Source organism: Colletotrichum paranaense (assembly GCF_030867605.1).
Source record: "Colletotrichum paranaense strain IMI 384185 chromosome Unknown Scaffold_15.1, whole genome shotgun sequence".
NCBI classification, from domain to species: Eukaryota; Fungi; Ascomycota; class Sordariomycetes; order Glomerellales; family Glomerellaceae; genus Colletotrichum; species Colletotrichum paranaense.
In genome coordinates, this window is record NW_026848973.1 from 613,138 (window position 1) to 628,767 (window position 15,630).

At 51.3% G+C, this 15,630-nt stretch overlaps 6 protein-coding genes across 6 annotated transcripts; 5 read left to right on the forward strand and 1 right to left on the reverse strand.

Annotated features, from left to right (window-relative positions):
* Positions 1-1,246: 1,246 nt before the first annotated feature.
* Positions 1,247-3,934, forward strand: CPAR01_14406 (CTP synthase; the record flags this gene model as incomplete). The annotated part of the gene is made up of 11 exons (XM_060498657.1): positions 1,247-1,321; positions 1,531-1,587; positions 1,654-1,701; positions 1,855-1,882; positions 2,001-2,130; positions 2,187-2,291; positions 2,411-2,435; positions 2,514-2,541; positions 2,592-2,728; positions 2,779-3,771; positions 3,827-3,934. 11 exons carry the CDS (start codon positions 1,247-1,249, stop codon positions 3,932-3,934), a joined length of 1,734 nt encoding a protein of 577 aa, XP_060342718.1.
* Positions 3,935-5,103: 1,169 nt separating this feature from the next.
* Positions 5,104-7,003, forward strand: CPAR01_14407 (uncharacterized protein; the record flags this gene model as incomplete). The annotated part of the gene is made up of 4 exons (XM_060498658.1): positions 5,104-5,314; positions 5,420-5,827; positions 5,905-6,304; positions 6,367-7,003. 4 exons carry the CDS (start codon positions 5,104-5,106, stop codon positions 7,001-7,003), a joined length of 1,656 nt encoding a protein of 551 aa, XP_060342719.1.
* Positions 7,004-8,744: 1,741 nt separating this feature from the next.
* CPAR01_14408 (uncharacterized protein) lies at positions 8,745-8,996 on the forward strand (the record flags this gene model as incomplete). Its single annotated transcript, XM_060498659.1, has 1 exon — positions 8,745-8,996. One exon carries the CDS (start codon positions 8,745-8,747, stop codon positions 8,994-8,996), a length of 252 nt encoding a protein of 83 aa, XP_060342720.1.
* Positions 8,997-9,926: 930 nt separating this feature from the next.
* CPAR01_14409 (ent-kaurene oxidase) lies at positions 9,927-10,983 on the reverse strand (the record flags this gene model as incomplete). The annotated part of the gene is made up of 3 exons (XM_060498660.1): positions 9,927-10,447; positions 10,496-10,518; positions 10,586-10,983. 3 exons carry the CDS (start codon positions 10,981-10,983, stop codon positions 9,927-9,929), a joined length of 942 nt encoding a protein of 313 aa, XP_060342721.1.
* A 1,351-nt stretch (positions 10,984-12,334) lies between these two features.
* Positions 12,335-14,194, forward strand: CPAR01_14410 (heterokaryon incompatibility protein; the record flags this gene model as incomplete). The annotated part of the gene is made up of 1 exon (XM_060498661.1): positions 12,335-14,194. The coding sequence occupies one exon, from the start codon at positions 12,335-12,337 to the stop codon at positions 14,192-14,194; it is 1,860 nt and encodes a 619-aa protein (XP_060342722.1).
* A 454-nt stretch (positions 14,195-14,648) lies between these two features.
* On the forward strand, positions 14,649-15,058 carry CPAR01_14411 (uncharacterized protein; the record flags this gene model as incomplete). Its single annotated transcript, XM_060498662.1, has 2 exons — positions 14,649-14,747; positions 14,822-15,058. The coding sequence occupies 2 exons, from the start codon at positions 14,649-14,651 to the stop codon at positions 15,056-15,058; spliced, it is 336 nt and encodes a 111-aa protein (XP_060342723.1).
* Between the last annotated feature and the right edge of the window lie 572 nt (positions 15,059-15,630).

Below are 15,630 nucleotides of genomic sequence, written 5' to 3' on the forward strand. Positions count from 1 at the left end.
CTCGATCATTGCGTCCACAGCTCGTGTTACTTACAACTGCGGCGTAAAAAGTACCGAAGCAAGTGTCTGGTCTAGGCCTCTTGTTTGAACATACCTTGAAACTTGAAAGTGATATCTGGATTGATTGGCCTTGCGTCTAACATTGTCAAATAGGAATGAATTATCTTGCCCATAGTTTCACGAGTTGCAAATCGATGTTGTTGATAATACACTGCAGGAACAAATCTCACTACAAATAAGTGAGTCGAATCAAGCTTCGCGATACACTGCAATGAGAGTCTCGTGTCGTGCCTTTTCGATGTGTTGCGCATCTATCGACTGAAACGTGCCAATGAGCCTTGTCTTTCCTGTGCGTAAGGTTGTGAAGAGCGATACTTTTCACCTTGATTGGAGCCCCGTGGGACGCAAGCCTAGAGACGCAATGGGAAACGCAATTGAGGTCATCGTGGGATCGAGCTCATGATGAATTCCAACTACTGGATGATAATATGGTGTACTTGCATTTCGATTCCATGAGGGTAAGCCCTCGATAGACTCTGTACAGGAAGTAGAGTCCACGGGTTGTCTGTGGCGTTTCTCGTGTGCGCGAACCTGTGTTGCTATTCTAATTTGATTTTGAAACCAATTCCAAAGACAGAAAGAAATTCAGCAGAGAGGGTGTGCTTAAGCAAAACACGATTTGATGCCCTAGAATATGGTAATGATAATGTAGGAACCATCTTTGAGCGCTTGAGCCGAAGGCTGCTTCTTGTTGAGGCTTTATGCCTTCACGACCAACTTACATGCTGCCCTCGAGACGGGAGTTCGGTGAGAGAAGATGTCACCACGGTGAGCATGGCACGTGAGCAAGCCTCATTTCTCATCAAGGTGTGGCTCAAATCCACTTTACACGACTCACGGACCACCTCCCCCCGCTGTTGCTCGTTGCCCTCCGCTGTGGCAGGACCCCGGTCCCCTGAGGACTTGAGTCCCGAAGGGCGTAGGCAGGCACGCCGCACGCAGAAAAGACCGGGCGGGCAGGCTCAGAGGCTGCACCGGCCGTCATGCGTTATCGATAACCAAAAATTTCTTTACTTCCGACCGCGTCGCGTCCCGCACTTGACTCTTGACTCTCTTTCTTCCCTCCCCTCCATTCTGCCAAACAAGAGTTGATCGCCACCAGACAGCCTCGCCCCCCATCTTGAACGTATACGATACCCTTCTTACGAACGATTTTTGTTGTCCTGTCGCAAAAAAATCAGCCATCATGCGTTACGTTCTCGTCTCAGGCGGTGTCATCTCTGGAGTGGGCAAGGGCATCATCGCCTCTTCCACGGGTCTGGTGTGTATCCGAATCCCTGTTGAAATTTCCTTATCTACGGGCTGTGACTTCACACTCTGAGACCACACTTTGAGAGCTTTGCCACACCAAGCCATTGGGGATAGCGGGGTGTTTTCTTCATGGGATCTCACAGCCATATCATGCATGCATGCAATGCAGCCAGCCTCGAATGATGCATCATTGCTAACGGTTGGGGTTTCCATGAACAGCTCCTCAAGACCTTGGGACTGCGCGTCACTAGCATCAAGATCGACCCTTACCTGTCGGTGAGTGAAACCTCCCCTGAACCCCTCTCTTGACCGTGTGTCCCAGTAACTGACGATGACATACAGGTCGATGCTGGTCTTATGGCTCCCGCCGAGCACGGCGAATGCTTTGTGGTTCGTATTCCTTGAACCCTGGAGTGCCATTCCTGGTCCGGGGCATAGGGACTAGTGTCTCTATCCAAGCCACACCTAAGATGATGAGGTGTTGGTAATTCTCGGAGCAGTCTGTAATGTTCTGATTTGACGGTAATCGCTGACCATCATCAGTTGCACGATGGCATGGAGGTAGATCTCGGTAGGTGAACCTCTGGACGACAGCTGGCCCATGGATCCCTCCCCCTTTTCTCCCCCGGGGGAGAAGCTATTGCCATTCTTATCAATCGCAAATCTCTGACAACGAGGCTCGCACACAGACCTGGGCAACTACGAGCGCTACCTCAACATCCGTCTGACGGGCGAGCACAACATTACCACCGGCAAGGTCTACAGGCATGTCATTGACAAGGAGCGCCGCGGCGATTACCTTGGAAAGACGGTTCAGGTGTACGTTTGGCCTCCACAGGTTTACCTACATCTTTCAATTTGCTGACAGATGCCAGCGTGCCTCACGTCACCGATGCGATCCAGGACTGGATCGAGCGTGTTGCCAAGATCCCCACAGACGACTCCGGCGAAGAGCCCGATGTCTGCATTATCGAGCTTGGGTAGGTTTCCAGCTGGCCCCCTTTCCAACATATAACCATATACCTGCAAACCGGTTCTTCGATTCGAGATCGCGTCTTCACGAATATCAGTCGGTTCAGATGCTAACATGCTACTACAGAGGCACAGTCGGTGATATCGAAAGCGTACGTTACTCCGGAGACGTGCTAGACGAAGAGGTCGTACTTTTTGAAGCATTTGAAGCATACTAACACCACATCTAGATGCCCTACGTCGAGGCATTGACTCAATGTTTGTGCTACAAACTCTCCCGGGCTGGTTCGACTGCTGACCTCTCATAGTGCGCCACAGAGCCGGAAGCGGCAACTTCATTCAGATCCACGTCTCCTACGTACCCACCATCCACGGTGAGCAGAAGACGAAGCCCACACAGCATGCCGTGAAGACGGTTCGCAGTTACGGCCTGGTTCCTGATATGGTAGGATTGGTTGTTTCTGATGGTTCGTCCCACTGCTAACGACTGCCCAGATCGCCTGCCGCTGCGAGCAGCCCCTTGAGGAGGCTACGGTGAGAAAGATTGCCCTTCTTTGCCAGGTCGACGTCCCTCAGGTCCTCGTCGTTCGCGACATGCCCACCATCTACCAAGTTCCTCTCCTCTTGGAGGAGCAGAACCTCATCCCCTGGCTGCGCAAGGCCGTCAACTTGGACGCTCTGTCCATCCCTCAGTCTCGCATCGCCGAGGGAGCGGCACTATGGAAGACATGGGCTTCCGTCGTCAGCCGCCCGTACGACGGTGAGATCAACATCGCCCTTGTCGGCAAGTACGTCAAGTCTCAGGACGCCTATCTGTCCGTTGTCAAGGCTCTGGAGCACTCGGCGATGCACCTGCGCAAGAAGCTCAACATCTGCTGGGTTGATGCCGAGCATCTCGAGATCCAGGCCAAGTCCGCGGATCAGGCCCAGTACCACAAGGCATGGCACGATGTCTGCACCGCCTCCGGTATCATTGTCCCCGGTGGCTTCGGTACCAGAGGTACCGAGGGTATGATGAAGGTTTCCAAGTGGGCGCGTGAGAACGGTACCCCGTTCCTCGGTGTCTGCCTTGGTTTCCAAACTGCCATCATCCAGTACGCCCGCGACTTCCTCAATATCGCTGACGCCACCTCGGAGGAATTTGATGCCCAGGCTGAGAACAAGGTCGTCATCTACATGCCCGAGATCAGCCGCGACAAGCTCGGCGGTACCATGCGCCTCGGCTTGCGCCCAACCGAGTTCCAGCCCGGCAGCGAGTGGTCTAAGCTGCGCGCCCTGTACGGCGAGGCCGACTCGGTGGAGGAGAGACACCGCCACCGTTACGAGGCCAACCCGGCTTACGTCGAGAAGCTCTCCGAGGCCGGCTTGAACTTCATCGGCAAGGACGACACTGGTGAGCGCATGGAGATCTTTGAGCTTCAGAACCACCCCTATTTCGTTGGAACCCAATTCCACGCAGAGTACCAGTCCAAGGTCCTCAACCCTAGCGTACGTTTGCCCACCCATATCCCCTTCCCTCGCGTGATACTGACAAGCAGGACAGAGACCCTACCTCGGCTTCGTTGCCGCCAGCGCGGGCTGCCTCGACCGCGTGGTCAAGGAGGAGCTCGCCGCTTCCAAGCAGGCCAACGGCGTCAAGCACGTCGTTTAAGAATCTGTTATCCATTTCGCATTTTTTCTTCCAGCATTTCTGAAAAGACGGGATACACGACAAAGAATGTTTATCTCAAAGTAGACATGACATGGGCAGGCAAGGCATCCGAGAAGGCAGTTGGGATTGTTTTCTTTTTCTTTACTCAAATCACTAGAGATTATATTGGGCTATCCAGAAATGAACCAACCAAGACAACTCATGAATGAACGCGCGTCTGATTAGATGGGGAACTTATCTTGGGGGCAAGGCGGATGGCATTCTCGGCGGCGCGGGCGTTTTCTTGTTTTAAAATAGGATAAAATCTGCATGTTAGATCATCCTGGGTTACAAATATAGGGGGAATTGCTCTCATTTTCAATCTTGACTGCACAATGCTGCATCTTTTCCAAACGTGCACAGCAACGATGACCGGCCTGCTTGGCCTTTCTCCATTCACCATGGGTTCTCCTTAGTGCAATGTTCCTGTGCTTTGGATTCCCCTTGGCGGATAGGGATAAGGTAGACTTCGAGTGCTTACAAAAAGATGGGTTCACGAGAATCATGCCAATCCATCTGCCGAAGCACGGAAAAGCTGCCAGCTGCGAAGCATACTCCAACGGACGTATTTCCCGCCAATGAAGGTCTGGCGGTTATGTTCATTGAACTTACTTGTTCGGAACCCTAGGATATGAATGCATCTCACACTGGTCAGCTGCGCACGTGGACATATCGGAGCCATGTTACCATCTTGGTTTGTTGTAGGATTATAGCGAGATGCGGTGATATGAGCTGCCGTCTTGGCGTAAACGTGGGATTTCTCGTACGTCTTGTATCTTGTCGTTGGTTCGTCTGGATCGTCACCCCGCAGTGAGAATGAGGGGTGCATGCGGCGACATGGGGATGTTTTCGGGGTGAGGGATGAAGCAGGGGGTGGTTGTCATATCGCTCCAAGTCTATCGGTTGGACTGCCCGATATCCCCAGATGGTCATCCTGGGAGGGCAAGGTCCGGGGAAATACCATCTGGGCGAATGGTAGAGAGCTTAACCGTAGTAGATGTCGAGCCTCTGATATAAAGTTGATGATGAGGGCGTCTTGCTCACCACGCTACCTAGCCTGAGCAGCCACCGCAGCAAGGTCGAGCGTCTCTATTACAGATAGCTTTTCATGCAGGATAGAAACACCAGCCATGGAGAAGCAGAATGAAGCTACAGGCCACCGCGTCGAGGCGACGACCTCCGCCTTGGACGACGAGAAGAACAACACCCTCGCACACCGCCACGCGAAGGAAGTCAATGTCCAGTCCGTCGCCCTCGCCGACGCTATTGCCAAAGACAAACCCGACTACAAGTCCAAGTCGCAGATGACGCTCTACGCGATGATGTGTCTCTGCGTTCTGAGTACGTCTCTCAAGCTCCATCCAAACCTCCCTTTCCATAAGACGTGATGACTTTGTAAAAAGATCAAAGACACCCCTTAGCTGACAATCTCCAACTCTACAAAAGACGGCATCATGAACGGCTACGACGGCTCCGTAATGTCCGCCATCAACGCAATGGACCCTTTTCAAGCCCGTTTCCGCATCGGCCTCACGGGCGAGCTCAACGGCGCCGTCTTCTCCATCTACACCGTCGGCAGCATCATCGGCAGCCTGCTGTGTGGGTACATCATGGACCGCTGGGGCCGCCGCGCCTGCATGTTCTCCGGCGCGTCCATGATCGTGCTGGGCTCCGTGCTGCAGGCGAGCAGCTTCCAGCTGCCGCAGTTCTTTATAGGCAGGTTTATCGTCGGTACGGGGACGCCCATGTGCGGGACGTCGGCGCCTGTGTTCTTGGTGGAGATTGCGTATCCTACGTGGCGGGGGTTGGCTGGGGGGTTGTATAATGTTTTGGGGTGGTATATTGGTGCCAATAGTGAGTTTTCCTTTTTTGTTTTTTGGTTTGCTTTCACTTGGATGGATGTCCTTGATGGGAAGCTGACTGTGAGTAAGTGGCCGCGTGGACATGCTACGGCACAAACTTCATCCCCAGCGACTGGGCGTGGCGTATCCCCTACATCGTCCAGCTCGTCCCGGCCACCATTGTTATCTCCGTCGTCTGGTTCCTGCCGGAGAGCCCGCGCTGGCTCTGGTCACAAGGCCATACGGACCGCGCGGCGGCGATTCTGACAAAGTATCACGGCGACGGGAACCCGCACTCGGCGCTCGTCAAGCTCGAGCTCGACGAGATACGGACGTCGCTGGAGGCCGAGCAGGAGCTGAGAAATAATAACTGGAACTATAAGGTTCTCGTTAACAATCGGCCGAACCGGTACCGCATGTGGCTCATCATGCTTGTTGCTGTGTTTTCTCAGTTTATTGGGGGATCGGTGATTTCGTACTATTTACCTGCGTGAGTAACACATTTCCAGCACGAAGCAGGATTGAACATGTACTGATTGTGGAGTTTTACAGTATGGTGCGCGGGGTTGGCATCACGGACTCGAGCCGACAACTCCTTCTCAACGGGATCAACACCGTCATATCCTTCGTCAGCGGCATCTTCGGCTCCTTCTTCGTCGACAAGGTCGGTCGCAGACCGCTGTTCCTCTGGGGCACCCTGCTCACGGGGCTCGTCTACATCCCCATCAACGTCCTCGCCGCGAAAGCAGAGCACCACCTAGACGAAGGCACCGCGGTCCCTAAGCCGCAGGCCTACGCCTTCATCGCCATGATCTTTTCGTACGGTATCTTCTGGGGCTTCTGCTGGACGCCGCTGCAGGCGCTGTACCCGGCGGAGATTCTGAATAACGAGATCCGGGCCAAGGGGATGGGCGCCAAAGGGTTCATCTCTGGCGTTGCGAGTTTTATCAATACGTACGGGACGTCTGTGTCGATTAAGCATATCGGGTGGAAGACGTATACGATTTTCTTGGTGTTGCATTTTGTGCATCTCGGGTTGATGTATATGTCTTGCGTTGAGACCAAGGAGAGGACGTTGGAGGAGCTGGAGGAGATTTTCAGCGATGCGAAGCCAGTGAAGAGGAGTTTGCAGAAGACTACTGTTGTTGTTGATCGTGGGTTGGGAGTCAAGATCAAGGACGATGCTTGAGTGCCGGGTTTCCCTTTTTGGACTACCTGAAGATCGGTACCCTAGCTTGGGATGAACCATTGCTAGGACTATCCGCTCAGGACAAAAACCCGAGGGGTGTCATGACTTCCTGTTATGGAGCGTTAGTCGAGAAGTGAGGAAGGACCGACCTGATGGTCTGAAGATTCTACAGAAATCAAAACTTGGAAAGAAAGTTAACAAGACCGGACCGATCGAGGGGTGAACATGGATCCCGGAATAGACTGGAGACCTCACGGTCTGTTCGGGGCCTCGATAGCCCAGAACCCCTCGGCCATGCGGCCTGATCTTGTTGAGAATCAGAAATGATTCACTCTTCATAAGGGTTGGTGACGTTGAATGAGGAAGTTATACTCCAGGCAGCTTCCGCCATCCGCGTATTCACCTCATGTGTATTCAAGAAATCACAAGTTCATAAGAAGCGGACGCCACTGAGGAGGCTCATATGATAGCTCTTCTCCTCTTCATCCAGTGATTCATATGACACCTCAACGCAGTATCCCATATGTAGTCAAGCGACCCAAGCCTTTTCATGCGGAACCACACTCTACATACGACAGAACCTGCCTGATTGTAGGGTCTCCAAGGTCCCTAGCCCGATTCACCTTCTCCCTCCTTTAACGCACTCTTGTTCGAGACTGAGGACTACTAAAGGCGTGGTACGCACAACGACTTTGAAGGCTCTAAGCATCGAAACAACTCAGTTCAAAAGGTAGTGTGTGGACGCGTAGACAGCAATTGAATAACACCTGAAGCAGGAAATTTCACAAGAGATCGCCCTGTTTCAATTTGGTAGAGTCAAGACTCGCCTTGGCCCATCTGACCTTTACGGCACAGGTCATGGGGGCATACAAATTGCAGGGCAAAATCGACAGCTGACAGTTTTGCGCGTGTGAAAACGCCTTGACAGCTCTTAGAGAGCCTTCCAGGGTCGGTGTGGCCTTGTTCACCCGACCGCAGTCTTGAGATGCGTTCTTCGTAGAGTTGGGGTGAATTGTGAATTGACTTCTTTGGCTGCTCGGTACCGGGGTCACGTGTGAAGGTCGGTTTCGGATGTGACTCTTAGACCAAGTTAAAATTTGATAGGACAAGGGCATATATGATTCTCTAGATCGCAGGCAGCTAACTTGGAAGGTCATTACTTGACTCGGGCTGGTCGTGTGCCTGAGTCGCTCAAGCCTATGAAATTGGATGTGCCTAGTAATCAAGTAAGGTTCTAACTCGTCCCATACTTGATATTTTCCCACGTGGCTCTGCGCATTGACTGAGCTCTCAATGGCCAAGATTCGCCGAGATGGAGTTCCCCGAGGCCGATAATTTAAAAGCTGCCATGAGTCGTAGTTGCTCAGCACTCGGTTGCCTAAAAAGAGAAGGAAAGGAAAAGAAAGTGGTGGACATCAAGCTTCATTCTGATACAGCCATAATTTCGTATCAATCACTTTCATTCCATTTACGCGGATTCCACGGACAATGGCATCCCACAATATGCTGTGCGATGAAGTCTTGTCAAGGAGAGATTTATAGTTCACAGTTAGTCTGAGCTACATCCCCCATCCCGGTCGTTATATTCACGAACAAATTGAGGGCATGGATTGAAGAGAATTGATTTTCAGAGACTCCTAGGTACTTAATGCTAATGTCTTGCCGCTTCCCAAATCACTCCTTCCAAAACGGACCTACCATCAACGCCTTTGATTCCAGAGCTTCATCAGCCCCGAAAAAAATGCAATTCTCCTCAATCTCTGCGGTACTGGCGCTAGCCACAGTCGCCACAGCTATCCCCGCAAGCGATGGGTGCCGCATGACGGAGGGCGTCAAGACCACCTGTGTCATGTCGAGCAACCGCATGGCCTGCGACTGGCCGGCGTCATGCCCGGTTGGCCAGAGGGTCAAGTTCGTCGACAACGCGCCGCAGTGCAAGGGTAAGGATTGGGGTACGCCTTGCACCGGATACTGGAAGTGTTGCCCTCGGTAAATGTCTTTGTTGGACTGAAGTTGGGAAGAGTGAAAGGTAATTCTCATAAAGAATAACTTTGCGCGTGTACTTTTGCAACGCCCGACTAATAATCAGCCTAGTATACCCTGCATATATGAGGATTTGGTGTCTGAGGTTCTGTGAATATAGATCCGGGCCTTCAGTGGGAGAAGTTGATGCTGGCTTAGCCCCCAGTGCATTGAGTCAACAGGGGCTGTTGTCCATAAGCTATCACAAAGAAAGATGTTTATATTGTGTGAGCCCTAGTCTCTGCCGTAGTGTTTCAAGTCTACGAAGGTACAAGGGAATGATGGAAATTGTCGTCAAATATGAACTCTGCAAATTTCCACCAAGAAAGATATTGGTATCCCTGAAGTTTGCTGACTTAGAGCCAATTGTGAGACTTTAAGGTACGTCGTTACTGAAATCTTTTGCTAAGAAAACTCCGTTGCAACCTTTCACTCGCTATCACCACCATTTTCCGGCCGAAACGTCACACCTCAGTGGCTATGACGGAGAGTGTGTCAATTATTGTGGAATTCGAAAGACTTCATTTACCTTTAAGACGCGCTAGGATATGTGGCAAAGAAAATTAGCTTGTATGGGTTGATATTATGTTGCTATGCTGAGCTGCCACTCGTACCGAACAGCCCCCAATTCTCTCCGAGGCGAGGGGCTGGTATGACGCACGAATCTCAAGCTCAATCAGTTACCCGAGATGCTGACGATGGTAAACCGTGGTGCTGTCGATGCGCCACGCGACCGAGGCGCGTAAAACAAGCGACATTGTCCTTGATGCCTAGGTATCTTCACTGACAAGCAAATTGAGGTCTTGTCCAGGGCTGCGGCAATGAGAATCGATCACGAGGAATTACGGGGTCTCTCCCTCCTCAAGTTCTCCAACTGTAGAGCCCACTGAGGTGCATTTTCTTAACATAATCGTCTTCGTATGATCCGGCTCGATCTGTCGCCTCTCACGATATTCTTATACCGCTCCATGACACCTTCTGGCATTCGAATGTCGTATTCCAAAAGAAGTCTTGCAATGAGCATCTTAATCTCTGTAGCAGCAAAAAAGCGGCCTGGACAAGCGTGGCGGCCAAAGCCAAAGGGCATGTTCTCCTTGGTCGATGACACGAATTGATACTGTTCCTTGTTTGCATACTGTAACGGGTCGCTGCGGGCCTCGCTGCGGATGGACACGAAGCGGTAGGGATCGACTTGGGTTGATTCAGTGTAGTAAAGATTGTCTTGTAGTGGGCCGACCATGGGCACCGCGATGTTGGTGCCAGGTAGGAGCTGAGTGCCATCTTTAAGCGTCACTGGTTTTGTGATAGTTCGCATGAAGCTGATTAAGCTGGCGGGATTGAAACGTTGGGACTCGCGTAAGACTGAGTCGAGCAGCTTCATGTGGAAGAGGGCGCTAGTTGACCATTCGTTCTCATTGGCGGCTAGAACAGATTAGACCTCTTTTCGGAGAGCGGGAATGACATCGGGACATCGTGCAGCAATGTCATACAACCTTTTGTCCGATCAGTCTGATGAGCCACGTCGCCTCCTCGAACATTTCATGGCCTGGGATGACCTACGTATGCGTGGCTGCCGTTGTGGTGGTGTGGATAGCAACGACGCTCATGCTGAGCTGCGTTTCGGCGAGCTGCTCATTCTTGCCCATGCCAAACTTGCTAGATTTGACAATGAACCATTGCAGCATGTCCTCTGGTACCTCGGTAACTTCTTTGTGCAATCTTTTGCGTGCTTCAATGACTGGGATCAGGACTTGGGCAGCGCGGCGTCTGTGTTCAGCCAACTTCTTAATCTCAGGGACATATTGTCTGCCGATGAAGCGCAAGAACTTTGGCCACCTCTTTATCTTGGCCACTGCCTGGAAGAGGTCGACGACAAACATAGTGCTGGCCTCTAGATACTCTTCTTTGTGGCAAAGCTCGGGGCCAACGAAGACGCGGCCGGAGAAGACAGCTACCATTTTTAGTAGTTTCTCATAGAGTACTACCTCCTTCCATTCAGGACAGGGGCCGATGTTGTCCAACACGGTAAGTTCGATATGGCTTGATAGCGTGACGGAGATCTTGCTGAGACTCGGTGTAAGGTTTGATATGATCACATTAAGCAAAAGGGGGTTGATTGGATGGTAATCCGTCCATCTGGTCTCGCAAAGCTAAGGCAGCATCAGCATCAACTCTGTAGAGTACCGAGAGAAATTCACGAACGGCTTCCAAGAGAGGAACGTTGTTGACAGTGTCATTCGGCATCGTCCGAAGATCGTCGCGATGTTGAAGCGGAATCATTACGATATCGCCTGTCATGGTGTGAGCTGCCTTAGCAGGCCTGGCGGCCGCGAGTATTCTTCGGGAATACCATAACGTCACTACCTAATCGCGTGGCAGTCATGTCGTGACGGGCGGATAAGGTCAATCTAACTATCTCACCGCCGAGAGAATGCTCAAAACTATAGGATTGAGAGCTGATCATGCTGGCGGTGTGCGTTACGATCTACGCAAGATTTCCAGCGGTGCCATTCACTCAATCGTGTACCTTGCCACACTATCATGATGAAGGTGTCACCGTGCTCTGAGTTTTCCACTTTGACGAGGAAAGTAGCAAGGCAGTCGACTTTTGAGAAAGTTGAAGCTTCGTCATCACTAACATCTTCAATCTGCTCGGAGCCGTCAAGCTTTGTGCAGTTACCACAGCCTTTGGACTTGGATTGCAACCATGGCATCTAAGTGGAACTGGATGATGCGCGAACACGTCTGGTACATCTCACTCTCAGAGTACGCATCACGTTGCGCCTTTCCGTTATGAAAGAACTTCTCGGCCCGAGGAAAGGCAACTGGTCTTGCTATCTCATCTTGTTCTGGCGGGAGCACAAGAGTCCTCTTTTTGTCGCTGTAGCCGACTCTTTTGACCTTTGAAGGGTCTCGGAAGCCCTCAAGGCCATTTGAACAAATTTGGCATGAAGCAATCTAAGTTTACTTAGCAGAATATCCAGTATAATCGTGCAGTGATACATAGAATGGCGTGCTTGGTCGATCTTTTCGCTGATGCGGTAGATTGACAAGTCGTTTCTTAGACAGTCAGAGTTGGTGCGGCGAGGAGCTCCGCGGAAAATGACGCATCTTCCTGCCGCTCAGCTGCAACCAATGGGCACAAAGCTGCATGCGCTGACAGACCGACTAACTAGCCCTTCATAAACTTATGATACTCTCGACTGGATTGCTCTTATCCCCTTGCGTCAGCAAAATACTTCCCTTCATTCATGTTTCAACACACGCCACCTCCCTTGACCCCCCAGCTCTACTACAATAATAGCTCGGATGTATCCGAGTCGGCTGGCCAGCCGGTGCATCCGGATCTTGGTTCTGAAGCCTGGTCCGGACACTATCCCTATTCAAATCGAACTTCAGGAAGCAAGTATCGATGACCTCCCAACGTTCGAGGCGCTGTCATATGTCTGGGGAGACCCATCAGAGCGGCGACAGATCGACTGCTCTGGACAACTTGTCTCGATTACCCAGAACCTTCACGATGCTCTGCAACACCTACGGCATCCAGACCGAGAGTTGTTGATATGGGCAGATGCTCTGTGCATCAATCAAGAGGATATGGACGAGAGAGCAGACCAAGTACAACTCATGAGAGACATTTACTCGCGTGCTGAGAGGGTAGTGGTATGGCTAGGCCTGGACAACGAAGGCCGGGCCCCCCGTGCGATGTCTTTGATCGAGACGATTCATCAAGCTTGCGAAGATCACGCATTAGCTAAGAACATCGATCTTGTGACCATGGCTCACTTTACGCCGGCGACACAAGCGCTAGAAGGACTCGCAGGGATCTCTATCGAGAATGTTGCTGCGGCTGGGATGCGTTTGAGTAAACCAGAGCTGAAGGCAGAAGACTGGGAAGCGCTGGGATGGCTGCTGTCTCGACCTTGGTTCACGCGAGTTTGGTGCGTGCAAGAAATCGTTCTCGCCCGATCTTCCAGAGTTTACGTCGGCTCTGTATCCTTAGACTGGGTCAAGCTGGGAGTCACGGCTGCCTGGTTAAGCGAGCAGCATCTTGCAAATGACTACGATGTGCCGGCTGAGATCGAAAATATGCCATTTGACAATGCGCATGCCATGTTCGACACAAGCGATATACCAGAATCAACTTTCTTGGAAATTCTCATTGCTTTTCGAGATCACCATGCCACAAACTTGAGGGACAAGGTCTATGGGCTGTTGGGGCTCATGCGCCCAAAAGACCTCGAGCTTTTCCCGAGTGTTGACTACCGAAAAAGTGTGGCAGAGGTTTACGCCGACGTTGTCATTACTGCTGTCACAGACAGTAAAACATTGGCTTCTTTGTGCTATGTCCAACATGGAGTCGAGTACAAACAAACCGATGTTCCTTCATGGGTACCAAGATGGGATGTGAGTGGCGACGTGTCATCTATTCTCGATAGCCGATCCCTGACAGCCTGGAAAGAGGGCGACAAGCATGGTCTCCCGGAACTGACAGATTTTAACCCATCATCAGATGGCAAGTTAGCCGTAGCTGGTGTCAGATTCGACACCATTGCTTGGATAACCCGCGCTCTGGACGTTCAAGACTTCAAGGAAAGATCCACAGGCTCTGAGGTGTCACCTCATCCGATGCTAGATCTATGGCATCTTGCGTCTTCAAACATGTCGTATCCACAATCTCAATCTGAAGACTCGCTGATGGCCGTGTTGATGATGGCTCTCACTCTGACTGCTGGGGTTACTGTTGGGTATGAGCGTGTGGAAGAGCTCGAATCATCTGACGACCGTGAGCAGTTTCATGCAGACTACCTGAAATACGTACACAGCTTACTTGAGGTTTCTGGCCTAGAGTCTTCAACTTTCGAGCCTCTCAATATCGCATTGAGTGACGGGAACGCCTCGCGATTCAGAGTCGCAGCGTCCCGCGCTTGCGACCAGCGATGTGTCTTTGAGACAGCAAAGGGGTTCTATGGACTAGCACCAGCCTGCGCAAGAGAAGGAGATGTGGTTGTGATGTTGTACGGTGGGCCGATCCCGTTCGTTCTTAGAGAAGTTAACAACGGGTGGTGGCTACTGGGCGACTGTTTCATCGATCCGCTCATGCCCGAGGCTGCTGACGATACGATCAGAGCTCGGTTCGGCGAGGAGGAAGTCTTTTTGCTTGTCTAGATATGACTTGAAACGTGTGCAGCATTATGTCAGTACATCGTAATTCAAAGACCTCAAATATTCATTTCGGTTCCCATTATCCTGAACCCCGTTTATTCAGTAAGTTCCCCTCAATCGAGAACTACCGAGGTGGACCTCGCTTTGCTGTGCCCCTGGCCTGCGTAGCTTGCCCCAACGAGTTACACACAAGTGATTACATCATTTTTTGGCATGAAATGCTCTATGTGAAGAAACTTGTTGGTCGCCACGATCTTGAACCACGCATATTGGCCGATGCCATGACTTTTATTTCCGGGTCGGGGCTGAAGGATCTTTGGAAAGCGGAGTTACTCACATAAAGTCGGGGAAGTCCCAACGAACCCCTCAAAAATGCTCTTAATGAATCCTTCTCCAGAAAGAAAGATCAAACTTTGGACATTGTTTGATTGACAAGAAGTAAACGAAACTCTTCAGAATGCACTCCATGTCAGAACCTCCGGAAATCATCACCCCGCAGGACCAGGCGGGGTCCACTGGGTACCAAGAAAGCTGGAGCTTTCTGGACGATGTGAAGGTTAGTCATCGCCTTGTAGTGGCCATTCAAGCCAGTAATGTGAACGGTATTGGTTTTCCTGACCGACAATTCAGCGACGCTTCGAGGCAACTCGGCCGGAGGTTTATGCGGCCTTCATCAAGGCCCTGAGTAACTTCTACACTTCAACACAGAACCCAACCGGAAACTCTGAGGCGGTGCTCTTTGAGACCCACGAGACAGTAAAGGCGTTGCTGCAAGGGCATGACGACTTATTAGAAAGATTCGAAAGCAGTCTTCCCCAAGAATATCTTTACCGAAGGCATGAAGCAGCGGCAACGAGGCAAAGCTAGTACCCTGTAAAGGCAGTCTTTACATTATACATGCAGTCTCTTATCTCACATCAAGCCACATCGGAGGAGCGTCATATGACAAGATAGACTCGGCTCATCTGTGTTCGCATGAGCCCGGGCCAACGGAAGGGCTCGGTTCACAAGCATCTTGGTGTCTGCTTCTGAGCTTATCCGGTTCATGAAGCGTCCAGTGCCCTTTTCCGTGTTGAATGCCTTGTTCGCGCAACGCTTATTTCTTATCCCAATGTCCGAAGTTTGACATACCCAACATCTTCCTGGAAGCTTTACCCAACATGCGGAGATCCTCCGCCATTCCCACATCCAAAATCACCCAACCAACCGTGACTCGCCAATGCCGCTTTCTCCACAGCTGCCAATTGCTCTTGGCGCACTTCCCCTCTTCTGAACAAAAGTAGAGTCTCAATCCTACCGCCAGCTTGTGAGACATTACTGCCGGCTGTTTCTTACTTTTTCCAGAATGGGTCTAGGAAGATCCCTGAGAACCCTGGTTGTTCTTGCCCATCAGCAACGCTTTTTTGCATTCCACGTACGGGGTTTTATAATGCCATCCA